Raw genomic sequence first — 26,572 nt, forward strand, 5'->3', positions numbered from 1 at the left:
ACCTTTCACAGATGAGTAAACTGAGGCTGAGACTTGCCCAAGACAACACAGCTAGTCAGTGGTGAAGGAAGGAGTCCACCCACAGGTGCATCTGACCCCAAAAATGCATCCGAGTAGTGCAGAGAATGACCTGGGAAGCTTTTATTTATTCATTTGTATTTATGTATTGGTTTTTGTTTCCCAAGATAGAGTCTTGCTCTGTCGCCCAGGCTGGAGTGCAGTGGCGTGATCTCAGCTCACTGAAACCTCCGCCTCCCAGGTTCAAGCAATTCTCCTGCCTCAGCCTTCCGAGTAGCTGGGATTACAGGTGCCCACCACCAGGCCTGGCTAATTTTTTTTGGTTTTTTGTTTGTTTGTTTGTTTTGAGACGGAGTTTCCCTCTTGTTGCCCAGGCTGGAGTGCAATGGCGTGATCTCGGCTCACTGCAACCTCTGCCTCCTGGGTTCAAGCGATTCTCCTGCCTGAGCCTCTCGAGTAGCTGGGATTACAGGCATACACCACCACGCCAGATAATTTTGTATTTTTTAGTAGAGAGAGGGTTTCTCCATGTTGGTCAGGCTGGTCTTGAACTCCCGACCTCAGGTGATCCGCCCACCTCAGCCTCCCAAAGTGCTGGGATTACAGGTGTGAGCCACCACGCCTGGCCTTTTTTTTGGTATTTTTAGTAAAGATGGTGTTTCACCATGTTGGCCAGGCTGGTCTTGAACTCTTGACCTCAAGTGATCTGCCCAACTCGGCCTCCCAAAGGGCTGGGATTACAGGTGTGAGCCACTGCGCCCGGTCGGGTTTTATTTATTTTATTTATTTATTTATTTATTTATTTATTTTTTTGAGACAGAATCACACTCTGTCACCCAGGCTGGGGTGCAGTGGAGTGATCATAGGTCACTGCAGCCTGCAGCTCCTGGGCTTAAGTGATCCTCCAGCCTGGGCCTCCCAAAGTGCTGAGACTACAGGCGTGAGCCACCGCACCCACCCCTGAGAAGCTTTTATTTTTTAATGAGACCAAGACTCACTCTGTCACCCAGGCTGGAGTGCAGTGATGCAATCTCAGCTCACTGCAACCTCCACCTCCCAGGTTCAAGTGATTCTCCTGCCTCAGCCTCCCAAGTATCTGGGATTACAGGCGCCTGCCACCATATCTGGCTAATTTTTGTATTTTTAGTAGAGATGGGGTTTTACCATGTTAGTGAGGCTGGTCTCGAACTCCTGGCCTCAAGTGATCCACCTGCCTCGGCCTCCCGAAGTGCTGGCATTACAGGCGTGAGCCACCACGCCCGGCCCTGAGCAGCTTTTAGAAAGTGCAGATCCCAGGCCCACCCCAAGCCTACTCAATGTGCTACGTCAAGGGCGGAGGCCAGGAAGCTGTATTTTTTCACAAGTCCCCCAGGTGAAGCTGATGCCACCAGCCTGGGGACTGGTCCTCATTACAGCACACGGCCTTCCTGGGAAATTACAGGACCCTGAGTAGGTGGCAATACACGACAGCCATTATTGCCAGCCTCCTCCGCCTCAACTGCACAGCATCAGCTTCATGACTGCGGGCCGATAGGACTGAGAGCGGGGCAGGGACCCGCCGGAAGCACTCGGGGCCTCTCTCACTGAATCACGTGCCTCCCTTTCAGGGAAAGGCTGTGTGTCACTCCGGAGGGACCCCAGACGGAGCAGGCCTCTGGGATTGAACGGACCAACTTCGGAGGAAAGGGGAGAGAGACAAAGCAGAAGCAAAGGTCACAAGGCATCGAGGGTGTGTGGCTTCCTCCTGTGGCTCCTGTGTGGCCCCAAAATGTCCCTGTAAGGAAGCTGATCCAACAGCTACTGATGAGGACTGTCTCCATGCCCCCATCAGGGTGCTTGTCCTCCACACTCCAGCCTCTCTGCTCCCATACTCCAGAAAAATTGCCAATAATTGAAATTCAAATGGCAGCCTGGTTTGGCCACTAGAGATAATGGATGAAGAAGCTGGCAGGGTCCACAGGCCAGAGGCAGTCATGGCTGGGTCCTCCGTCCTTCCTTAGTTTCCTCCTCTGGGAATAAACCAGCAAGCCAGCCAGTAGCCATGTCTGGCAGCTGAGCCAGGGGTCAGCTCACTAATAAGGCCTAGGTCAGAGGCTGGGCCTCAAATAAGCTCCGTTCCTTCACCCAGCCTGTAAGGTCACAGACAGGCCCCCACCATCCTGCCCGTTGGTCATAAAAGGAAGCAGCCAGAGTTGAGACAGATCAAAACAAATCCTACACCACTCGTGGAAACAGCCAGTCGGGTGGATGGTGATAGATGGTGGCTCAGTAGCATCTTGGATATGAAGGACACCGCATCAGAAATGACCTCACAGCACCTAATCAGTTCCAGAAAAGGGCTTTGTTCTCCTGGAGGCAAGGTGGGAGATCAAAGCATTTCTTGCTAATCATCACTTAGCACTAATTACTTGTTAGGTAACCCGACCCAGATCAAATACCACTCCCTACCTGGCATCCTGAGGGCCTCAGTGAGCACCCTTGATCTTTCACCCCAACCTGCATCCAATGGGAGGAAGCTGCAACCTGGGAACCCAGAGACCCCGGGCGGCCCAGGCAGTCAGTCGTTTAGTTACTTCTTCCTTTCCTGTTAACTTTTTAACCCCACCAGCCAGGAAATGCATAAACATAGCAGGGGCCTCCCTCCCCCCTCTCCCCGCCACATATCACTGGTTCCTCACTGTGCAATGACAGAAACCTGCACATCTGGGGTCCAACGCCTTTCTTCTCCTAAGGAAGTGGCCCGAGAGGCACTGCTGCACCTCTCCGAGCTCTGTGCTTCCTCAACTGCACTGGGGCGATAACACCCTCCATCTCCCAGCCTCATGGGAAGGGTAAAGTCAAATAGACAAACTGCATCTGGAAGCTGCTGCGTATACTGGGGAGTGCCCAGGAGTTTCAGCTGAGCTGGTGGTCATTTATTTTCAGGGCTCGGTGGTGGGCCTGGGGTATTCATTCTTCTTCTGCTTCACACCATTTTGTGGCTCTGAAGTTATTTACTTCCTTATTTTTAAAATATTTATTTATGACTGGGCATGGTGGCTCACGCCTTTAATTCCAGCACTTTGGGAGGCCGAGGTGGGCACATCACCTAAGGTCAGGAGTTCGAGATCAGCCTGGCCAACATGCTGAAACCCCGTCTCTACTAAAAATACAAAAAATTTGCCGGGCGTGGTGGTACGCGCCTGTAATCCCAGCTATTCGGGAGGCTGAGGCAAGAGCATCACTTGAACCCAGGAAGCGGAGGTGGCAGTGAGCCGAGATTGCACCACTGCACTCCAGCCTGGTGACAAGAGCAAGATTCCATCTCAAAAAAAAAAAAAAAAAAAAGTACACCTGAAGAAGATAATCAAAGAATTATGCAGAAGAGCACTGCTCAATAGAAATAACAGAAGGTAAGTCAGGCACTGTGGCTCACGCCTGTAATCACACACTTTGGGAGACTGAGGCAGGCGGCTTGCTTGAGCTCAGGAGTTCAGCCTTGGCAACATGGCAAAACCTCATCTCTACCAAAAATACAAAAAACTAGCCAGGCGTGATGGCATGTGCCTGTGGTCCCAGCTACTCGGGAGGCTAAGGTGGGAGGATCGCTTGATCCAGGGAGGCAGAGGTTGCAGTGACCTATGATTGCACCACTGCACTCCAGCCTGGGCAACAGAGTTAAGACTCTGTCTAAATAAATAAATAAAAGAAATAGAAGGTGAGCCACATAGGTACTTTTGAGTTTTTTTGCTGCCACATTTGAAAAGGTAAAAAGAAACAATGAAATTCATCGGAATAATCCATTTTGTTTCAACAATATATCAAAAATATAGTCATTTCAACTAGAGTTGCCAGATTTAGCAAATAAAACTATAGTGCGTCCCCAAGCTGAAGTGCAGTGGCGCCATCTCAGCTCACTGCAACCTCCACCTCCCAGGTTCAAGCAATTCTCTTGCCTCAGCCTCTGAGTAGCTGGGATTACAGGTGTGTGCCACCATGCCCAGTTAATTTTTGTATTTTTAGTAGAGACGGGGTTTCGCCATGTTGGCCAGGCTAGTCTCGAACTCCTGACCTCAGGTGATCTGCCCACCTTGGCCTCTCAAAGTGCTGGGATTACAGGCAAGAGCCACTGCACCAGGCCTGTAATAAGTGTTTGAAATTGACCAGACTGCCCAACATGGCAAAACTCTGTCTCTACTAAAAATACAAAAAATTAGCTGGGCATGGTGGCGGGTGCCTGTAATCCCAGCTACTCAGGGGACTGAGGCAGAGAATCGCTTGAATTCCGGAGGCGGAGGTTGCAGTGAGCCGAGATCACGCCACTGCAGTCCAGCCTGGGTGACAAGAGCAAAACTACGTCTCAAAAAGAAAAAAAAAAGAAAAAGAAAAGTGTTGAAATCTGTTACAGCATACTTTTTTCTTTCTTTCTTCTTTTTGTTTTGAGACAGGGTCTCATTCTGTTGCCCAGACTGAAGTGCAGTGGTGCAATCGCAGCTCACTGCAGCCTCAAGCTCCTGGGCTCAAGCGATCCTCCTGCTTAAGCCTCCCAAATAGCTGGGACTACAGGCATGCACTATCATGCCTGGCTTTTTTTTTTTTTTGGTAGAGATGAGGTCTCATTATGTTACCCAGGTTGATCTTGAACTCCTGGGTTCAGGTGATCCTCCCCCCTCAGCTTCTGGAGTAGCTGGAACAACAGGCATAAGCCACCACGCCTGGCTTCAGTGTTTTTTACAATAGCCAAAAAAAAACCCCAAAAAATCAGAAATTAACAAAATACCTCTTGGGGCTACTGAAGTCACAAAGAATATTTAGAGTGCACTAACCTCGGGTCAGCCCTTGTCTGAAGGGTTTTGCATGCCTTATCTCATTTAGTTCTGACAACCACTGAAGAAAGTCTTGGTATAACCCATTTTTATAAACAAGGAAAGTAAGGCTCAGGACACTATGTAACTTGTCCAAGGAAGTAGTGAAGCTGCGTGGAGGCAGACGGATGGTACAGAGATGACCTGATACATATGTATCCCACCTAGGACCGCCTTTGGAAGGGTGCTCACCAAAACTGTTTTCTCTGGATGGTGGACTTTGAGGTGAGCACTGGATGAAAATTTGGCCTCTGCTGCCAAACTGACCGATCTTTGTGTACTTGGCTGTCCTAACGGGTGACTTGACCTTTTCAAGCCTCAGTTTCCTCATCTGTAAAATGACAGTCACAACTGTCTACCCCACAGAGTTGCTGAAGCGTAAATAAGATAAGGGCTGTGGGGGTCCAGACAACAAACTGCTCCTACAAAGTCCTCAACAATACAGCCATTATTCCTCTTCCTCATGTCCTGGTCCTTTCCCGTTTGATTAGACATTTTTATTATTTATTTTATTTATATTTTATTTTTTATATTTTATTTTATTTTATTTTATTTATTTTATTTTATTTTTTATTTTATGTTATTTTTGTTTTATTTTATTTTATTTTTTTGAGATAGATTCTCACTTTGTAGCCCAGACTGGAGTGCAGTGGTGCATGCAGTCTCTGATCACTGCAACCTCCACCTCCCAGGTTCAAGTGATTCTCCTGCCTCAGCCTCCCAAGTAGCTGGGACCACATGTGTGCACCACCATGTTCACATTTTTTGTATTTTTAGTAGAGACGGGGTTTTGCCGTGTTGGCCAGGCTGGTCTCGAACTCCTGACCTCAGGTGATCCACCCGCCTAGACTTCCCAAAGTGCTGAGATTATGGGCGTGAGCCACCGCGCTCGACCGATTAGACATTTTTATGTTGAGCATCAATCAGTTTTACACACTGAGAAAAAGTTCCTTTCAAAAGAGGAGAAGACAGCCCATGAAGCAATTAAAGGAAAAGGGAAAAGGAAGGGAAGAAGCAAGGGAGTGAGGGAAGGAGAGACAGAAAATCCACCTAACCACAGGGAAAGGCGAGGTGTCAGCACCCCCCAGTTTTCCAAGTGACCACCAGGCGGCACTGTTCGCAGTTCCCACAGCTAGGTAAAGCAACCCCCTTTTAAAAACAAAAACACGGAACAAATCACCAAAATCCTTCATCTTAACTGGGGTGCCTTCATCTCAGGAGGCCCCATAGCTACCCAAAAAGTCGCGGATGTTCACCCTACAGGAGGTGGGAAGGAGGTGGGAAGCGGCCGCCCGCTGCAGGCAGGCTGTGTCTTACCTTTGGAGTCTTCTTTGGCCAAGTCACCACAGGGACCCCAGTGATGGCCAGACTAGGGTCATCATCCGCGTGCTCCTTCAGGACGTTCTGTGGCCAAACAAAGCATCCATATTAGCCCAGGGGGAAGGGGAGGTCTCTGAAGACGGCTGAACAGCAGACATAGTCCAGCAAGGATCACACTCCACAAAGTCAACGCCTGGCCATTGACTCCACCGCCACCCGCACATTCAATAGAAACCAAGTCACTAGGGTCCCCTGGGGCCCACGAAACATACAGCGTTCCCCTCTGCCCTCTACAAAATTTTTTTAACAAAGCAAATCACATACCTCCCTGTGACTTCCATGTATGTATCACCCATGATCACAGTTATGACATCTAGCACTTCTCCAGAGCGTCGGGGACTCACACACAAACTTTTTTTTTTTTTTTTTTTTTTTTTTTTGAGAGACAGAATCTTGCTCTGTCACCCAGGCCAGAGTGCAGTGGTACAATCATGGCTCACTACATCCTTGACCACCTGGATCAAGTGATCCTCATGCCTTAGCCTCCTAAGTAGCTCAGACCACAGGCGCATGGCACCCTCCTTGGCTAAATTTTTTTTTTTTTTTGAGACAAAGTCTTACTCTGTCACCCAGACTGGAGTTCAGTGGCGCAATCCGGGCTCAAGCAACTTCTGCCTCTTGGGTTCAAGCGATTTCCCTGCCCCAGCCTCCCGAGTAGCTGTGAATGCAGGTGTGCGCCACCACGCTGGGCTAATTTTTGTATTTTTAGTAGAGACAGGGTTTTGCCATGTTGGCCAGGCTGGTCTCCAACTCCTGACCTCAAGTGACCCACCTGCCTTGGCCTCCCAAAGTGCTGGGATTACAGGCGTGAGCCACCGCACCCAGCCATAATTTTTAAATTTTTTTGTGCAGACAGGGTATATGCCATGTTGCCCAAGCTTGTCTCAAACTCCTGGCCTCGAGGAATCCTCCCTCCTCAGCCTACCAAAATGCTGGGATTATAGGGGTAAGCCACTGCGCCTCATTTAATTCCTACCAAGCACTCTGGGAGGGCTGGGCGGTGGCACTACGGATCCTCTAATGTTCACAAACTTAACTACGTACTCAGCGAAGCAAACAAAACCAACCTCCAGACCTTGATGCCTTCATAGAGCCATGACTCCGTCCTTTAGTCAGCTTGCTACATGTACCCTAACCCTGCTGTGTGACGACGTGTAAATGTTTTTTGCAACATGGGCCCTAAATACAAGAAGATGCTTGATCTGGTCTGACTGAGGATGGAGTCATGTGGCCAAATTGTGGCAGAAAAATGGGCTGCGTTGGATGGACTGCCAGGCTGCTTGGCGATCTCCCAAGAGGCACACTGTGTTCACTCTCGGTGAGCGGTTTGAAGGTTCTTCAAAGGGAATTCTCACTCTGCCAGACTTTGGCCTTGTGTGGCTGGACTTTAGAACATCATCCAGGTATAAAATGCTACCCAGCTGAATTATCTAACAGCTAACTTACAGGGGAGGTTACCGAGGCTCAGAAAGGCTCACAGGATTTTAGTGCTGCCCCAAACTATGAAGACAGACCCCTAGAACCCCATTCTCTGGCACCAGACTTTCTGCCCCAGGACCACCCACATAGGGTTTTTTTTGGCTACATCCACACATCCACAGCACCCCACAAAAAAATGTGTTTAAGCACACACAGAACTATCACTGGCCCATTCTGATCCTGGACCACGAATTGTTGAATTGTACAAAAACATTTTTTCCGGACATTTAAGAACAGAGTAAATCATACAGAAGCACTGAGCAGGAAGAGCAGAAGCGCTCAGGAGACAAATGAAGGTGAAGATTATTTTAATTCACCTTTCCTAATTCACTTCACTAGAAATGACTCCAGCTTACTTCCAGTTTACTCTGCTTATTGTCCTTTTTTTTTTTTTTTTTTTTTTTTTTGAGACAGGGTGTGACTCTGTCACCCAGGCTGGAATGCAGGGGCACAATCTCAGCTCACCGTAGCCTCAAACTCCTGGGCTCAAGTGATCCTCCCACCTCAGCCTCCTCAGTAGCCGGGACTACAGGTGCGTACCACCAAGCCCAGCTAATTGTATTATTTGTACAGATGGGTTCTCACCATGTTGCACAGGCTGGTCTTGAATTTCTGGACTCAAGCAAAACACCTGCCTCAGCCCCCCAAAGTGCTGGGAGTGCAGGTGTGAGCCCCCCAAAGTGCTGGGATTGCAGGTGTGAGCCTCCCAAAGTGCTGGGATTGCAGGTGTGAGCCCCCCAAAGTGCTGGGATTATAGGTGTGAGCCCCCCAAAGTGCTGGGATTGCAGGTGTGAGCCCTCCAAAGTGCTGGGATTATAGGTGTGAGCCTCCCAAAATTCTGGGATTGCAGGTGTGAGCCACTGCAGGCCTATTATACTTTCCTGATCATAATTTGCTTGCATGATTTTTCTTTTTTTTTGCGTGATTTTTCAAGATGTGGCTGTTAACCTGAAGAACTTCCTCCTTAGCCCACAGGAAACAGCAAACAGCACAGTGGTCAAGAATGTTGGCTCTAGAACTGGCTCCAGGGGTTCAAATCCCAGCCCCGGCACATACAGCTTCCCCAAAGTCCCATAGTCTATGTCAATGATTTGTAAATGCTATTTATAAAGTGTCTTTATTCACTGCTGTATCCCCAAAGCCTCACATAATGACTAACCTAGAGTAAGCTTCCAATAAACAAAGTTGGGTTTTGTTTGTTTGTTTGTTTGTTTGTTTTTTGAGATGGAGTGTTACTCTGTCACCCAGGCTGGAGTGCAGTAGCACAATCTTGGTTCACTGCAACCTCTGCCTCCCAGGTTCAAGCGAGTCTCCTGCCTCAGCCTCCTGAGAAGCTAGGATTACAGGCATGCGCCACCACCCCTGGCTAATTTTTGTTATTTTTAGTAGAGACAGGGTTTCACCATGTTGGCCAGGCTGGTCTCAAACTCCTAGCCTCAAGTGATCCACCCACCTCGGCCTCCCAAAGTGCTGGGATTACAGGCGTGAGCCACCGCACCTGGCCCCAGAGTTTTTATAAAATAAAGCCACAAATACTAAAAGAGGGACAGTCTACAAAATGCCTGAACAGATCTCCTCAAAACTGTCAAGGTCATCAAAACAAGGAAAGTCTAAGAAACTATGGCAGCTAAGAGAAGACTGATGAGACTAAATGTAATATTGTACCTTGGGTGGGATCCCAGAACAGAAAAAAAAGTAAAAATGGTTTAACTCTGGCTGGGTGCAGTGGCTCACGCCTGTAATCCCAGCACTTTGGGAGGCCAAGGCGGGTGGATCACTTGAGGCCAGGAGTTAGACCATCCTGAGCAACATGGAGAAACCCCATCACTACTAAAACTACAAAAATTAGCCAGATGTGGTGGTGTGTGCCTGTGGTCCCAGCTACCTGGGAAGCTGAGGTAGGAGGATCACTTGAACCCAGCAGGCAGAGGTTGTAGTGGGCCGAGACCGTGCCACTGCACTCCAGTCTGAGAAACAGAGTGAGACTTTGTCTCAAAATAAATAAATAAATAAATAAAGTTTTTCCCTCTTTCTAAAAAATCATTAAGAACAAATGAGCTTTCCAGAAATACACTCAGGTTTAGCCAGAGACTTCCCATTCCCCCCTGCCTGTGGGCCCCAAATGGCTGGGGGAGAAGACCGTCACTTCCACAGGACATTTCAGCCACTTAGTCCAATCCCAAACTCTAGGATTGGGTAACAAATTCAAGATGTAACCAGACTGGAACAATAGGGAATGGTGAGGCCTGTGACAAACTGGAGAACACATGGCCCATTTAAAAAGGGGCAAGGCTACCCAACTCCAGCTTACCTCCTATGGGGATGAAAAGCCCGCCAGATCTTTAATTTTTCAGAAGAAATCGAAGATGCAGAGTTTTATTTGAAATCTCTGCATTTTTAAATGTTAGCAACTAACTAAAACTTTAAAAAAACCCACTGTGAGTGAAACATCTGTGTGCTGGTTTGGCCCATGGGCCACCAATTTGCAAACGTGGCTCTGCATATGAGTGAAAGTAATGCCCACCCCCCCCCTTTGTTTTCTTTGAGTTTCCTTCTTAAATGTCTTACGATTTCTTGTCATTTCAATATCAGATTGGAGTCTAACTCACAAGCATTGAGGTAGAGGCCTCTTTAGAGGGATATTTAGTTACAAAAACTTATTACTGCAGTTCTAAGTACTAGACATAATTAACAAATTAATAATAATAAATAATACATTTTTAAAGACTCTTTTAAAAAAACAGAGAGTTGCCCAGGCTTGAGTGCTGCGGTGTGATCACAGCTCACCACAGCCTCGAACTCCTGGGCTCAAGCAATTCTCCCACCTCAGCCTCCCAAGTAACTGGGAAAAGAATGCACCACCACGACCGACTAATTTTTTAATTTTTTAGTAGAGACAGGTTCTTGCTATGTTGCCCAGGTTGGTCTCAAATTCCTACAGTCAACTGATCCTCTGGCCTCCTAAAGTGCTGGGATTACAGGTGTGAGCCACCACATCCAGTCAATAAATTTTTTTTTTTTTTTTTTTTTTTGAGACGGAATCTTGCTCTGTCGCCTGGGCTAGAGTGCAGTGGTGCAATCTTAGCTCACTGCAGCCTCTACCTCCCCAGTTCCACCGACTCCCTGCCTCAGCCTCCTGGGGAGCTGGGATTACAGGCACACACCACCACACCCAGCTAATTTTTGTATCTTTTTTTTTTTTTTTTAGTAGAGACAGGTTTCACCATGTTGGCCAGGCTGGTCTTGAACTGCTGACCTCAGGCAATCCACCCACCTCAGCCTCCCAAAGTGCTGGGATTATAGGCGTGAGCCACCACACCCGGCCAATAATTTTTTAAATTACAATTGTTCTTGGTAAGCCTGGGCAACACAGCGAGATCCCATCTCTACAAAAAAAATTTAAAAATTAGCTGGGCATGGTGGTGTGCGCCTGTAGTCCTAGCTTCTTGGGGAGATTGAGGTGGGAGGATTGCTTGAGCCCAGGAGTTCGAGGCTGCAGTGAGCTATGATCACACAACTACACTCCAACCTGGGCAAAAGTGGGAGACTCTGTCTCTAAATAATAATAATGGCCAGGTGCGGTGGCTCACGCCTGTAATTCCAGCACTTTGAGAGGCCAAGGTGGACAAATCACCTGAGGTCAGGAGTTCAAGACCAGCCTGTCCAACATAGTGAAACCCCATCTCTATTAAAACTACAAAAAAATTAGCCAGCCATGGTGGCACGTGTCTGTGGTCTCAGCTGCTCGGGAGACTGAGGCAGGAGAATCACTTGAACCCGGGAGGCAGAGGTTACAGTGAGCCAAGATCACACCACTGCACTCTAGCCGGGGTGACAGGATGAGACTCTAACTCAAAAAAAATAATTATTTAATAATAATTAAAAATAAAAAGAATTTTCCCCAAGTGCCCTGAGCCCAGGATCTCACACTCATACCTCCCGTTTCCCTCTGTGTGTGGCCCCCTGCGGCCACCAGGGGGCGCCCTGGGCTCTGTCCCTCAGGGAAGAATTTTCATTTGTGTATGACAGGCTCCGGGAAAAGAAGATTATTCTAATTGGAGATTTCATCTCTGAGAAATAGGTTGTGCTGGAGGGAATCATGTCACTGGCTTCCCTAGGCCCTGCTTGAATTTACACACTCCCTGGGGCTCTCGGCAGCACAGATATAAGGAAGGCTGGGTGCCCTCACCAGCTCAGCCCCCTAAGGGTTACACCTTACACGCCCGTCCCCTCCGAAAGTCCAGGGCAGGTTTTCGAAGAGAAAGATCCAGCCGTGGGACCCTTTCTGCGGGAAACTGCCCCGTACTGGACCTGAAGAGATAACCACAGACAAGGGATGGCTGGGCCTGGGCGGCCCTTTATGCCAACTTCTCTCAAAGAGATAATTAGTTAACAATGGATTCGGGTCCCACTGCTTCCTAGGCTGGGGCTTTAATAATCAGAAACTCCCTCCATGCCATGACTAAAAATATCCCACTGTGAAAACAAGGCAGGCATCAGGGAAGAATCGCCATCCACGGGCCGGCAAAGGGAGGCGCGGCTTGGGGAACTCCTGCTCTGGGGAACCAGCACCCTCCGGGGTGCCCCCTTCTACAGGGAAAGAGACCCGCCAGGCGTCAACGCACCTGGGGTCTCTCAAGTACCCTCCCTCCATCCCAGCCCCACCGTCTGTGAAAACCCATCTGAAGTAGCTTGAATTGTGTCCCAAAAAATATGTGTTCAGGCCAGGCACAGTGGCTCCCGCCTGTAATCCTAGCACTTTGGGAGGCCGAGGCGGGCGGATCACTTGAGGCAAAGAGTTCGAGACCAGCCTGGCCAACATGGTGAGACCCTGTCTCTACTGAAAACACAAAAATTAGCCAGGCATGGTGGCACATGCCCATAGTCCCAGCTACTCAGGAGGATGAGGCAGGAGAATTGCTAGAACCCAGGAGGCGGGGGTTGTGGTGAGGCGAGATCACACCATTGAACTCCAGCCTGGGCAACAGAGCAAGATTCCGTCTCAAAAAAAAATTTTTTTTCAAGGTGAAATAATCCTGAATTTAGGGTAGACCCTAAACCCAATGTCAAGTGTCCTTATAATAAGAGAGATTTGGACAGAGACACAAAGAAGAAATCTACAAGAAAATGAAGGCAGATGGGTGTGGTGGCACATGCCTGCAATCCCAGCTACTTGGGAGGCTGAGGCATGAGAATTGCTTGAACCCGGGAGGCAGATGTTGCAGCAAGCCAAGATCACGTCACTGCACTCCATCCAGCCTGCGCCACAGAGCAAGACTCTGTCTTCAAAAAAATAAATAAAATAAATACAAAGACCAAAAAAAAAAAAAAGAAAAGAAAATGAAGGCAGAGACTGGAGTGATGCAGCCACATCCAGGGAATACCAAGAGCTGCCAGAAACCAGAGGAGGCCCGGAAGGATTCTCTTCTAGAGACTTTGGAGCAAGCACAGCCCCGCTGACTCTTTTATTTCTGACTTCTGGCCCCCCAAGACTATTAAATAACATACTTGGTATTTTTTGTTGTTGTTTTTTGTTTGTTTGTTTTTTGAGACAGAGTCTTGCTCTGTCGCCCAGGCTGGAGTGCAGTGGCACAACCTCAGCTCACTGCAACCTCCGCCTCCTGGGTTCAAGCGATTCTCCTGCCTCAGCCTCCAGAGTAGCTGTGATTACAGGCACGCACCACCATGCCCTGCTAATTTTTTTGTATTTTTAGTAGAGATGGGGTTTCACTATGTTGGCCAGGCTGGTCTCGAACTCCTGACCTCATGATCCGCCCGCCTCGGCCTCCCAAAGTGCTGAGATTATAGGCGTGAGCCACCGTGCCTAGCCAAGAGTGTGATGATTTTAAAAAGCCAACTGTGCTGGTGATCTGGGCTTTACACCTCACTGTTCTACATGTCAGTAAGACCCAGGAGAGGCCGCCTCAATGAACAGATGTGTTCCAGGGTCGGGAATTGACGACCTCAAGAGAAAAAAGCTGTGAACACCTTCCACAGTCATGGGTTTCACAGGCTCGCACATTTGACCCTGCACTGGCCTGTTTTCATTCTATGGTATCTGAAATTTTTGGCTCTAGTTTGCTGAGCTATTAAAGGCCCTGTGCTAAAGTGTCACCTCACTGAGTCCTCATGACCACGATGCTGTATTCCAAGTACTCCATTTTACTGCATTCCTCAAGAGCATTCAGCTGGTTTACAGATGGCACAGGGATTCGGTCTAATGCAGAACTTTTGGTCTTCAAAGAACACCTGGCCACACAGTGGCTCACACCTGTAATCCCAGCACTTTGGGAGGCCGAGATAGGCAGATTGCTTGAGGCCAGGAGTTTGAGACCGGCCTGGCCAACATGGCAAAACCCCACCTCTACTAAAATACAAGAATTAGCTGGGCGTGGTGGCGCATGCCTGTAATCCCAGCTACTCGGGAGGCTGAGGCAGGAGAATCACTTGAACCCAGGAGGCAGAGGTTGCAATGAGCCAAGATCACACCACTGCAGTCCAGCCTGGGCGACAGAGAGAGACTCAGACTCAAAAAAAAAAAAGGTATCACCTGGCTGGATGAGGTGGTTCACACCTGTAATCCCAGCACTTTGAGAGGCTGAGGTAGATGGATTGCTTGAGCCCAGGAGTTCGAGACCAGCCTGGGCAACAGAGTGAGACCCCCATCTCTACCAAAAAAAAAAAAAAAAACTTAAATGAACTGAACATGGTATCGCATGCCTGTAGCCCCAGCTACCTCGATCACCTGAGCTAGGAGGTCGAGGCTACGGAGAGCTGTTATTGTTCCACTGCACTCCAGCCTCAGTGACAGAGCAAAAGACTCCGTCTTGGTAAAAAAAATAAAAATTTTTTTTAAAGAAAGGAAATCGGGTTTTTTTGTGGGGTTTTTTTTTTGAGACAGAGTTCTGCTCTTGTCACCCAGGCTAGGGTGCAATGGCGCAATCTCAGCTCACTGCAACCTCCACCTCCCAGGTTCAAGTGATTCTCCTGCCTCAGTCTCTCCAGTAGCTGGGCCTACAGGCGTGCGCCATCACGCCCAACTAATTTTTGTATTTTTACTAGAGATGGGGTTTTGCCATGTTTGCCAAGCTAGTCTCGAACTTCTGACCTCAGGTGATCCACCTGCCTTGGCCTCCCAAAGTGCTAGGATTACAGGCGTGAGTCACTGCGCCCCGGCTGTGGTGTTTTGTTTTTTTTTTTTTCTTTTTTGAGACAGGGTCTCGCTCTGTCACCAAGGCTGGAGTACAGTGGTGCCATCACAGCTCACTGCAGCCTCAAAGTCCCAGGCTCAGTAAATCCTCCTGCATCAGCCTTTCAAGTAGCTGGGACTACAGGCGCATGCCACTACTCCTGGCTAATTTTTTGTTCCTTTTGTTTTGTTTTGTTTTTGTAGACTGGGGTCTCACTATGTTGCCCAGGGTGGCCTCAAACTCCTGAGCTCCAGCCACCCTCCCACTTTGGCCTCCCAAAGGGCTGGGATTACAGGTGTGAGTCACTGTGCACAGCCTAAACAGCAATCTTTAACCTGGAGGGGGGATGAGGGGGCTGCTGAGAGGTGAGAAGGGGGAAGGAAAGAGAAAGGGCAGGGGAAGTGTGGGTAGCTGGCCAAAGCCAGCCTGGCTCACCTTTAGCTGCAACCTATGTTCATGGCTTCCTTGTTCCTTAAAGTAATTCAGTGACACAGGTCCCTGCTGTTATGCCCATATCACAGTGAGGACACTGCAGTTTCACCCAAGGGTAAGTGCTTCAGAATGGCCATAAGAATCCCAGAATCTGGTCCCCAGAAGGACAAAGCACATCCTCATTTTCCATACAGGTGAACAGAAAGGCGGACTGGCTTGCCCAAGGCCACACAGCAAGTAGCTAAGAGCAGAAACCAAACTTGAACTCCAGGGTCTCCTGTGTCCTGAGTTCTTGTCCTTCCCACCTCATACAGGCCAATATCTTGGCACTCCATCACAGTAAGTGTCTACATTTACGTTGAGACAGGGTCTCTGTCTGATGCGATCACAATTCACTGTAGCCTCCACCTCCTGGGCTCAAATGATCCTCCTGCCTCAGCCCTCTAACGCTGTACAGTCTTCCAGGTAGAGGTGCACGCCACTATACCTGGCTAATTTTTTATTTTTTATAGACATAGGATCTTGCTATGTTGCCAAAGTCAGTCTCGAACTCCTGGGCTCAACCAGTCCTCCTGCCTCGGTCTCCCAAAGTGCTGGCATTACAGGCATAAGCAACATAGCAAGACGTAGTCTCTACAAATAATGAAAAAATTAGCTGGGAGTAGTGGCATATGCCTGTAGTCCCAGCTACTTGGGAGGCTGAGATGGGAGGATTGCTTGAGCCTGGGGGGTTGAGGCTGCAGTGAGCTATGATTGTGCCACTGTACTCCAGGCTGGGTGACAGAGTGAGACCCCCATCTCAAAAAAAAACCAAAACCTACATTACAATGAAATATCTAGAATAAGTAAATCCACGGGACAGAAAGCAGATTCGCAGTGAAGAGGGTATGGGACTTGGCAGCTCTTAGGTACGGGATTGTCCGCAGTGATAAAAAGGTTCCGGAATAAGATAGTGGTGGTGGTTGCACACGATTGTGAATTGTTGGCCGGGGCGGTGGCTCATGCCTGTAATCCCAGCATTTCAGGAGGCCAAGCCAAGATTACCTGAGGCCAAGAGTTGAAGAAAAGCCTGGCCCATCTCTACTTAAAATATAAAAATTAGCCACCAGGCGCGGTGGCTCACGCCTGTAATCCCAGCACTATGGGAGGCCGAGGCGGGTAGATCACGAGGTCAGGAGATCGAGACCATCCTGGCTAACATGGTGAAACCCCGTCTCTACTAAAAATACAAAAAAATTAGCCGGGCGTTGTGGCAGGCGCCTGTAGTCCCAGCCACTCGGGAGGCTGAGGCAGGAGAATGGCGTGAACCCGGGAGGCAGAGCTTGCAGTGAGCCAAGATCACACCACTGCACTCCAGCCTGGGTGACAGAGCAAGACTCTGTCTCAAAAAAAAAAAAAAAAAAAAATCAGCCAGGTGTGGTGGCACATGCCTGTAATTCCAGCTACTCGGGAGGCTGAGGCACGAGAATCGCTTGAACCCAGGAGGCAGAGGTTGCAGTAAGCTGAGATCACATCACTGCACTCCAGCCTGGGCAACAGAGTGAGATTGCATCTCAAAAAAAAAAAAAAAAAAATTGTGACTGTACCTAATGCCACTGACTTGACACCTTAACATGGTTAAAATGGTAAATTGTGTTACGTGTGTCTTACCACAATTAAAAAAATACATCACACGAGGCTGTCCAACCACCTGAGCCCAGGGGCTCAAGATGAGCCTGGGCAACACAGCGAGACCTCTGTCTCTACAAAAAAGCTGTGATCATGCCACTGCACTCTAGCCTTGGTGACAGAGTAAGACTCTGTCTCAAAATTTAAAAACAACAACAAAATCATACAAATGAAAGAACAAATGGGTTTTTAGTATAAGCCAAAACCTAGCCATCTAGGGACTGAGTTGAATTGAGGGCTGTCTCCAATCACCAGGGCACTAGTTACCCTGAGCCACCACAAGCAGCAGCCTCTGAGGTCCCGGGAGAGAACCCATCTTTCTGGAACACAAGCCAAAGATCCTAGCAGGTCAGTCATCAACGGGAAACCACCACAGCCCAGAAACACGAATCCCTCAATGGCAGTGGGGGAACTGGGCATCGGCTATGAATTGTCTCAGACCCATATTCCTGAGCTGTTTTTTATTTCTTGGCCAAAGCAAAAGAATCCTCAACAACAGAAAAGAGAGAACAAGGCGACGGAGCGTACATCTGGGGAGAACAGGCTGCCCACCCTCTGTGGCAGCACTCCCACCCTGAAAGTCAGTCCTGGGTTCAAAATCGTTTTTTTGTTTTTTTTTTATTTTTTTGAGACAGGGTCTTGTTCTGTCTCCCAGGCTGGAGTGCAGTGGCGCACTCATAGTTCACTGTAGCCTAGAACTCCTGGGCTCAAGTGATCCTCCTGCCTCAGCCCCTTGAGCAGCTTGGACTACAGGCGCGCACCACCACACCTGGCTAATTTTTGTTTTTGTACTGATGGGGTCTTACTATGTTGCCCAGGCTGGTCTCAAACTCCTGGGCTCGTGTGATCGGCCTTCCAAAATGTTAGGATTACAGGTGTGAGCCACTGCATCAGGCCTCAAAATCTTTTCTGGGTCTCCAGGGAGAGTGAGGGGCTAATGCCTGTCAGACTAATCAGAAACTCTCCTGTTCTGGAAGAGGTGATGGCACCCACGTCCCCCAGGCAAGCATCTGGCCACACAACATTTAGAGACACTAGCAGCAGTCCCAATTTTCATGGAACCCTCAGGAGGCCTGTCCACCTAATTTACAAGCTCTTCAGCCTGAAAAGAGCCTCATTAGACAAGGCTAAACTAAATATCTCTAAAGACAGGTAAGTTCTGGGGAGGCCGAGGCAGGCGGATCACAAAATCAGGGGATCAAGACCATCCTGGCCAACACGGTGAAACCCCCATCTCTACTAAAAAAGATACAAAAGACCAGGCGCGGTGGCTCACACCTGTAATCCCAGCACTTTGGGAGGCCGAGGCGGGCGGATCACCTGAGATAGGGAGTTCAAGACCAGCCTGACCAACATGAAGAAAACCCATCTCTACTAAAAATAAAAAATAGCCGGGTGTGGTGGTGCATGCCTGTAATCCCAGCTACTAGGGAGGCTGAGGCAGGAGAATCACTTGAACCCCGGAGGTGGAGGTTGTAGTGAGCCGAGATCGTGCCATTGCACTCCAGCCTGGGCATCAAGAGTGAAACTCCATCTCAAAAAAAAAAAAAATTAGCCCGGCGAGGTGGCGGGCACCTGTAGTCCCAGCTACTCGGGAGGCTGAGGCAGGAGAATGGTGTGAACCCGGGAGGTGGAGCTTGCAGTAAGCCGAGATCATGCCACTGCACTCCAGCCTGGGCGACAGAGCGAGACTCTGTCTCAAGAAAAAAAAAAAAAAGACAGGTAAGTTCAATAAATGAGCTAAGTGACTAGGTTATACAAAAAAGACAGCATGGGCAACATGGGAGACCCCATCTCTACAAAAATTACAAAAAAATTAGCCAGGGGTTGTGGCATGCCTATGGTCCCAGCTACTCGGGAGGCAGGGGTAGGACAATCACTTGAACCCGGGAGGCAGAGGTTGCAGTGAACCAAGATAATGTCACTGCACTTCAGCCTGGGCGACAGAGCAAGACCTCATCTCAAAAAAAAAAAAGTACTCCAAAGCGTTGTTGGAAGGTTTCAATGTGTTTGTACAAGGAAAACACCCCCAACAGCACCAAGTCATTGAGATGCCTCATTTCATATTATCACGAGCTGCCCGTGATTCCCCTGTGGGGAAGGAGGAAGTCTGGGCTGCTTGCACTTTTTCTAACCCCTACCCCAGGCCTCCTCTGCATCATCAAAGGGTCTAAGGTAAGTCCAGCCTCAGGCCAATCAGGTAGGTAGAGGCGAGGGATAGGAGGAGCCAAGTTTCATCCCTAGGAGGACATCTGTTCCCAGAACCAGCGACACCACACAGAAATAGATCACAGACACAAAGATGCTTTTAAAGGCAAAAATAGGCTAGGCCAGGCACAGTGGCTCATGCCTGTAATCCCAGCACCTTGAGAAGCTGAGGTGGGAGGATCGCTTGAGCTCAGTAGTTTGAGACCAGCCTGGGCAATGTGGTGAGACCCCATCTCTACAGAAAAATTAAAAATTAGCCGAGCATGGTGGCATGCACCTGTAGTCCCAGCTACTTGGGAGGCTGAGGCAGAAGGATCACTTGAGCCTGGGAGGTCGAGGCTGCAGCGAGCCAAGCTCGCACCACTGCATTCCAGCCTGTGCAACAGAGTAACACCCTGTCTGTCTCAACGGTAAAAAAATAAAGTAAAAAAGACTTTCCAAAAGCATGGAAAAACATTTCTTCTTCAGATTAGTATGGTTGTTTTGGGTTTTTTTTCAGGCAGGGTCTTGCTCTGTTGCCCAGGCTGGAGTGCAGTGGCGAGACCATGGCTCCCTACAGCAGTGACCTTCTGGGGTCAAGCAATCCTCTCTCCTCAGCCTCCAGAGTAGCTGGGACTACAGGCACAGGCCACTATGCCAGGCTAAATTTTTTATTTTTTGTAGAGATGGGGTCTCCCTATGTTGGCCAGGCTGGGCTCAAACTCCTGGCCTCAAATGATCCATCTGCCTCAGCTTCCCAAAGTGCTGGGATTAAGGCCGGAGCCACCATGCCTGGCCCGCACCCAGTGAATCTTAATGTATCTTTATCCCAGGCCCAACACAAGGTTTCCTAAGTAAATGCAATGAACAAATGAACTACCAATCCTGAGTACTTTACAGCCACCGAAGAAGAAACTTAAATTCAGTTTCCAACCCCAGGAGGCAGCTAGCTGGCTTCCCTTGGGCATCAGACATTGGAGAAGGACACCCAGATGCCTCGGAGGCCTCAACCAAAAAGCCTTACTAATGCTGAGACAAGAGGCAGTTCCACACAGCGGTAGACACACAGAAGCTCTGCAGTCACCCCCGGGTCCTCATCCCAGCTCCACCATCCACTTACTGTGTGACCTCAGGCATGCCCCATACCCTCTCTGAGCCTACTTCCTCATCCATTAAATGCATGTCATAATGAAGACTTCCAAACTGCACGCAGCTACATAGTGCCCGCATCAGCTGGCCGTGTCAAGGACTGTGGGGATGTACAACTTGCTCATGTGAAACTGATTCGTGCTCCAACATGCTGGCCCAGGACAGCGAGGCTTCCTGACAAGGCTGGAGGGGTTCGTCTCTCAAGGCCAGTGACAGCAACTGCTGCACATGTCATACCTGCTGGTGGGGACTCAGGTTTCCAATAAGTGCTGAGAAGAAAACTCGTCAGCCACAGAGTGAGGTTCCAAAAGGGGGTCCTCTACAGCTTTTTTGTTTTTTTGAGACAGAGTCTCGCTCTGTTGCCCAGGCTGGAGTGCAGTGGTGCGATCTCAGCTCACTGCAACCTCCACCTCCCAGGTTCGAGCAATTCTTCTGCCTCAGCCTCCCAAGTAGCTGGGACTACAGGCGTACGCCACCAGGCATGGCTAATTTTCCTTTTTTTTTTTCAGTAGAGACGGGGTTTCACCATGTTAGCCAGGCTGGTCTTGAACTCATGACTTCAAGTGATCTGCCCACCTCAGCCTCCCAGTGTTAGGATTACAGGTGTAAGCCACCCCGCCCACCCTCTGCAGCTCTTAATGGTGGCCTCTGCTTGGACACCCTACATAGGCTTTTGTGGACTGAGACCCCAGAAGCCCCCTCGCAGCGCCCACCCGAATGCTCAGAGCAATCTGCACAGAGCCATCGTGAGCTGAGCTGCACCTGTCACACTGAACGGGACCTGCCCGGCCCTCCTCGGCCGCCCAGCCCCAGACGCCACTCCTGCCCACCTTCACACCCTCCAGGAGTGCCTGGGGGTCCTCGATGCCTTCGGGGACACACTTCTTGTTCTCCGGGAGGGATTCCAGTTTCTCCACCAGAGCTTTCAGGCCCTTCAGTTCAAACTCGGTGAGATGGGTCCATTTGGCAGAGACCTCCGTGGCGGGAGAGCCGGTGGGGGTCTTGGGGTAGTCTACAGGCAATGTGGTGGACTTCACACTTTCCTCCGACTCGTTAGACAAAGTCCTTTTGAGGAATCGCAGGGCAGGTGCTTTGGGCTTCTTCCCAAGGGCCTCCTGGTCCTCAGAGGGCGTGCTGGTGGGTGAAGTGGAGCCATCGGTGGGCGGTTTGGGTGCCCTGTCCCTGCCCTCGCCCTCCTCGTCCTTCTCCTCCTCCTCCTGAGGCTGCTGATCACAGGCCTCCTCCTCCATCTCCAGCCAGGAATCGGAAGAGAAGCCGTCTATGCTGGGCTTCCTCGGGGCATCTGTGGGGGCAGGGTCACAAGAAAGACCGAGATGATACCTAACTCCCTGCCAAGGTCTTTGGAACCTCCACTCACCAAAAGTCCCCTTTACTCCAGAGATCCAGCTTCTCTAACAATCCTAATGGGCAGTGCCTCCAGCCTCTGGAAAGGCCGTGGGGGACACAGGTTCAGATCCCCACCCTGCTGCTTCCTGGCTGTGTGCACCCACATGGGTTGCCCCGGCTCTCTGAACACTGGCACTTTATTTATTTATATAAAGACAGTCTTGCTCAGTTGCCGAGGCTGGACTGTAGTGGCACAATCTCAGCTCGCTGCAACCTCCGCCTCCCGGGTTCAAGTGATCCTCCTGCTGGTGCGCCCACCACACTCAGCTAGTTTTTTTTTTAAGCTTTTTTTGTAGAGATGAGGTCTCGTTATACTGCCCAGGCTGGTATCTGGCACTTTACTTTTTAATGTCTAAAAATAAGTCAAGGCTGGGTGCAGTGGCTCACGCCTATAATCCCTACACTTTGAGGGGCCTAGGCGAGTGGATTGCTTGAGCCCAGGAGTTTGAGACCAGACTGAGAAACACAGTGAAACCCCATCTCTACAAAAAATACACAAATTAGCTGGGTGTGATGATGTGCACCTGTAGTCCCAGCTACTTGGGAGGCTGAGATGAGAGGATCACTTGAGCCTGGGAGGTGGAGGCTGCAGTGAGCCATGAATGCACCACTGCACTCCAACCTGGGCAACAGAGCAAGGCCCTGTCTCAAATAATAATAATAATAATAATACTAAAATAAAATAAAAATAAGTCTAAGAGAGCATCTATTATATGATTCAACTCAGTGACATGTCCCAGGCAGGGGACATCTATAGGGACAGAAAGTAGATGAGTAGTTGCCTAGGGCTGGGGAAAGGGCAGGGTGGGGAGATGAGACAACAGCTGAAGGGTATGAGTTTCTTTCTTTTCTTTTCTCTTTTCTCTTTTTTTTTTTTTTGAGACAGAGTCTCGCTCTGTCGCCTAGGCTGGAGTGCATTGGAGTCATCTCAGCTCACTGCAACCTCCATCTCCTGGGTTCAACGGATTCTCCTGCCTCAGCCTCCCGAGTAGCTGAGATTACAGGTGCACCACCACACCCAGCTAATTTTTGTGTTTTTTAGTAGAGACAGGGTTTTACCTTGTTGGTCAGGTTGGTCTCGAACTCCTAACCTCAGGGATCCACCCGCCTCGGCCTCCCAAAATGCTAGGAATGTTTTTTTTTTTGTTTTTTTTTTGTTTTTTTTGAGACAGAGTCTCACTTTGTTGGCCAGACTGGAGTGCAATGGCGCGATCTCGGCACACCGCAACCTCCGCCTCCCAGGTTCAAGCGAGTCTCCTGCCTCAGCCTCCCGAGTACCTGAGATTACAGGCATGTGCCACCACACTGGACTAATTTCATATTTTTAGTAGAGACAAGGTGTCACCATGTTGGCCAGGCTGATCTCGAACTCCTGACCTCAAGTGATCCACACGCCTCAGCCTCCCAAAATGCTGGGATTACAGGCGTGAGCCATCGCGCCCGGTGGTGCTAGGATTACAGGCATGAGCCACTGTGCCTGGCCCCGGGTTTCTTTTTGCGGTGACAAAAATGTGAAATTGACTGCAGCAGTGGCTGCATGTATCTGTGAATAGACTAAAAACCACTGGATTCTACACCCTAAATGGTGAATTGTGTGATACGGGAACTATATCCTAATAGGGCTGCTTAAAAAATATAAGGCAAAGGAAACACCCTCAGAAGGCCGTGGTGCGGAGTACACAGGTATCCCTGGGCATAGGCACTGGCACACAGCAGCTCTGGATGGAGGGGGTGTCTCCCTCACGTTGCCCCTTCTCATTGGCAGATGGACTGGGAGAGCCAGAGGGAAAACAGTGGCAGGAAAACGTAAGGAAGATGTGGGTACTGATTACCCAAGCACCACCTCGAGATTTCCTCCTGTGCCTGCGAATGGAATATTCTTCTTCTGCCCTAAATGTCCAAGTGAGAGAACCAACCCTCGGCTTTCTGGCCTGGGGACTGCAGACACTCAGAAAGCCTCTCACTCTCCCCAGCCTCTGTCCCCGGGGGATCGTGGAGTTACTGTGATCATAGCGGCTCTCACGCTATTTCAGGATCATTTCCCTTCTCTCCTACCAGGCTGGGAGCTCCAGAAGGGCAGGTTGTAGGGTTTCGGGACTTTCCAACCCCCCGAATATCACATCATCAGGCAGGAATGAGGCTCGCGACAGACCTCACAGGAAAAGACTTCCCAGTGAAGGCCCCAGCAGAAACACTGGTTCCCCATCATACGCCCAGCCTGGAACCGCTGAACGTCATTAAGGATGGGGCATAAGGGAAGGGATGGAAGAGGCTTACTGTAAAGGGGAAATAAAAAAAAAGAATATAAAAATCCTAGAGGCTGCAGGAAAAATTGTGCAGACCCTCAAGGAGACAGACCAGTCTCATCTTTCTATCCCCTGGTTAAAAAAAAAAAAGATGCAGTGTCTGAGATGCTGCAGACTCTACATCACCCAGGAAAACCCCTGCACCACAACAGCTCAGACACAGCCGAGAGGAATCACGTTCCTCCTCTAGATTGCTGGTCGGGGCTTGCAGTCACAGCCAGATGCAACTTCAGGGCGGGCGTCTGTGAGTCAAGTTTCAAGGGCAGAGCCGTGTTCGGGGGGGATGATGTCCCTTTAAGTACTGGCAGCAGGGCTGGGCGCTGCAGCGGCTCCAAACACTCTCTCCTGCTCCTCCAGGCCCGCACCACCTGCCCTGGTCACCCCTCCTGCTGCCTCAAAGACAGCCTTGGGTTTTCAGAGACTGGCTGCATCTCACAGGACTGGTCTTACACAGATAAAAACCCAACCTCCAGTGCAGGAGGAAAAATCAGCTGGTGTCCACGGAAGAGCCAAAAGAACGAGGATTCTCTGCTCTGTGGGGTGATCCCGTTTTAGCAGCCAAGCCCGGGGCGGCCCCAACCTGCATCTACACAGCCATGGGCTGGAGGCCACACACGTGACTCTTTTGGGGATCCGAATTCATTTTCTTGGACTCTGTATTCCAGGTGGGAAACTGGCAAGAATGGCTTCCCCTGAGGGGTTCCTAGGATTCTGCCCAATACACTGATTCAACGAATCCCCAAAACGCAGGGAGTGTCTCCAGGCCCCACTGAGAAAATGATTTCTGCCCCAGCTGTGCAGCCGAGGCCGCAGGCTCCCTCCGGTTCACTCACCAATAAGCATCGACTCCCTCTGGTATTCCTGAGTGAGGTGGGAGCGCTGGGTCACACAGTACACGTATCTCTCCAGGACATACCAGCACATCTCATAGTAGAAGGGGTAACGGAATTTGGGCTGCACCTGAAAGCAAAGACGCAGGCAGGCAGAGGTCAGTTTCCAGAGGGCGAAGGGGGAAGGAGGGAGAGAACTGTGGGGCAGGCTCCCTGCAGGTGAGGGTCACTGTCATCATCTTAGCGAGAGCATGGATGGTCGGGGGAGAAATGGTGGGGTGCTGGAAGGGAGATGCCGACAGCATGCACAAATGAGGCGGAGGACGAGGCCCGCATGAGCGCCTCATCTCAAAGGTCCCTGAGCTGCACGCCCCAGAGGTTGGATGGGGGCCACTTGGTGCTCCCGTGAGATGCAGAAAACCAGAATTCTCCCCTGACCTGCCTGCAGAGAGTGTGGGCACCTGCAGGTGGGAGCCGCTGCCTGATTCTAGCTACAACAGACATAGGTTCCTCCTTGTTTCTGAAAATTCCTGCACAGATTCTGCTGTTCCTCCCTCCTGCTTGAAAACCAGAAATCAACTTCCAAGCCTTATCCATTTGCAGACAGGTTATGGAGCCTCCTCCTGTTTGTTGGGAGGGAGGCCAGGCCAGCGGACCAATAAGAGTGAGGGGGTGTGGCCTCGCCTACCTCCAGGGGTGGGGCCTTGAAGGGGTCCATCTCCTGCTCCTCCCCACACCCGTCTGGCACTGCCCAGCCTGCAAGGCCACAAGGGCTCCCTCTGACAGAGGTCCCAGGTATGACCTGAGACCAGCGTGATGCTGAGCTGAGGGAGACACATCTCGGGTCTGGAGCAGGAGATCCCTTTTGTCCCACCTCTGTCACCCAGGCTGGAGTGCAGTGGCACGATCATAGCTCACTCAGCCTCGACCTCCTGGGCTCAAGCGACCCTCCTGCCTCAGCCCTGTGAGTAGCTGGGACTACTGGCGCGCGCACCACCACGCCTGGCTGGGTTTTTTTGTATTTTTTGTAGAGATGGGGTTTGCCATGTTGCTGGTTAGCTGTTTATCATAGAAGAGGAAGTAAAGGTGGAGACAGCTTTGTGTACTAGAACTGTCAAAAGGCCTGAGCCCCGGGAGATTCCACGGGGGGCAGTTCAGGGTCTGTACAGATGAGATGTCACCGAAAGATGGGAAGGAAACAACGCCACTGATGGACCCAACACAAGGATGGAAAGAAGTCCCCCCCCCGACACCCACACGGGGCCTCTCCTGCAGAGGCCACACGATGGTCTCACACGCCCACACTCACACCTTGCTCCCTGGCTCTCTTGCTAAGAGGGTGTCTGCGGGGACGAGAGAGCCCTCCTCCCCTCCCTGATCCTATGCGAACTCAGGGAGTTGGATGGTGAACAATTACATTCTCCAACCTTCTAATCACACTCCCCTGCCCCTAATATCTTCACTCCCCTAATCGCACTCACCCATCCCCCCATTCACACTCTCCTAACCCCCATCACACTCCCCACCCTCCTATTCACACTCTCCACCCTCCTATTCACACTCCCCACCCGCCAATCACACTCTCCAATCCCCATCACACTCCCCATCCCCTCTAATCACATTCCCCATCCCCTCTAATCACACTCCCCAACCCCTCTAATCACACTCCCCATCCCCTAATC

The 26,572-nt window shown here is 50.1% G+C and overlaps 1 protein-coding gene across 13 annotated transcripts in view; it reads right to left on the reverse strand.

Annotated features, from left to right (window-relative positions):
• The window catches only part of KDM2B (lysine demethylase 2B), a 156,332-nt gene that overhangs the window by 59,752 nt on the left and 70,008 nt on the right, over positions 1–26,572 (reverse strand). For all 13 annotated transcript variants that reach the window (XM_063694421.1, XM_063694423.1, XM_031000898.3 and 10 more), the window contains 3 exons: positions 24,894–25,020; positions 21,178–21,650; positions 6,180–6,266 (listed from right to left, as the gene is read on the reverse strand). In XM_063694421.1, the coding sequence (XP_063550491.1) occupies positions 6,180–6,266; positions 21,178–21,650; positions 24,894–25,020 (687 nt within the window). The remainder of the gene's footprint in view (positions 1–6,179; positions 6,267–21,177; positions 21,651–24,893; positions 25,021–26,572) is intronic.

Source organism: Gorilla gorilla, chromosome 10, assembly GCF_029281585.2.
Source record: "Gorilla gorilla gorilla isolate KB3781 chromosome 10, NHGRI_mGorGor1-v2.1_pri, whole genome shotgun sequence".
In the NCBI taxonomy this organism is placed as follows: domain Eukaryota; kingdom Metazoa; phylum Chordata; class Mammalia; order Primates; family Hominidae; genus Gorilla; species Gorilla gorilla.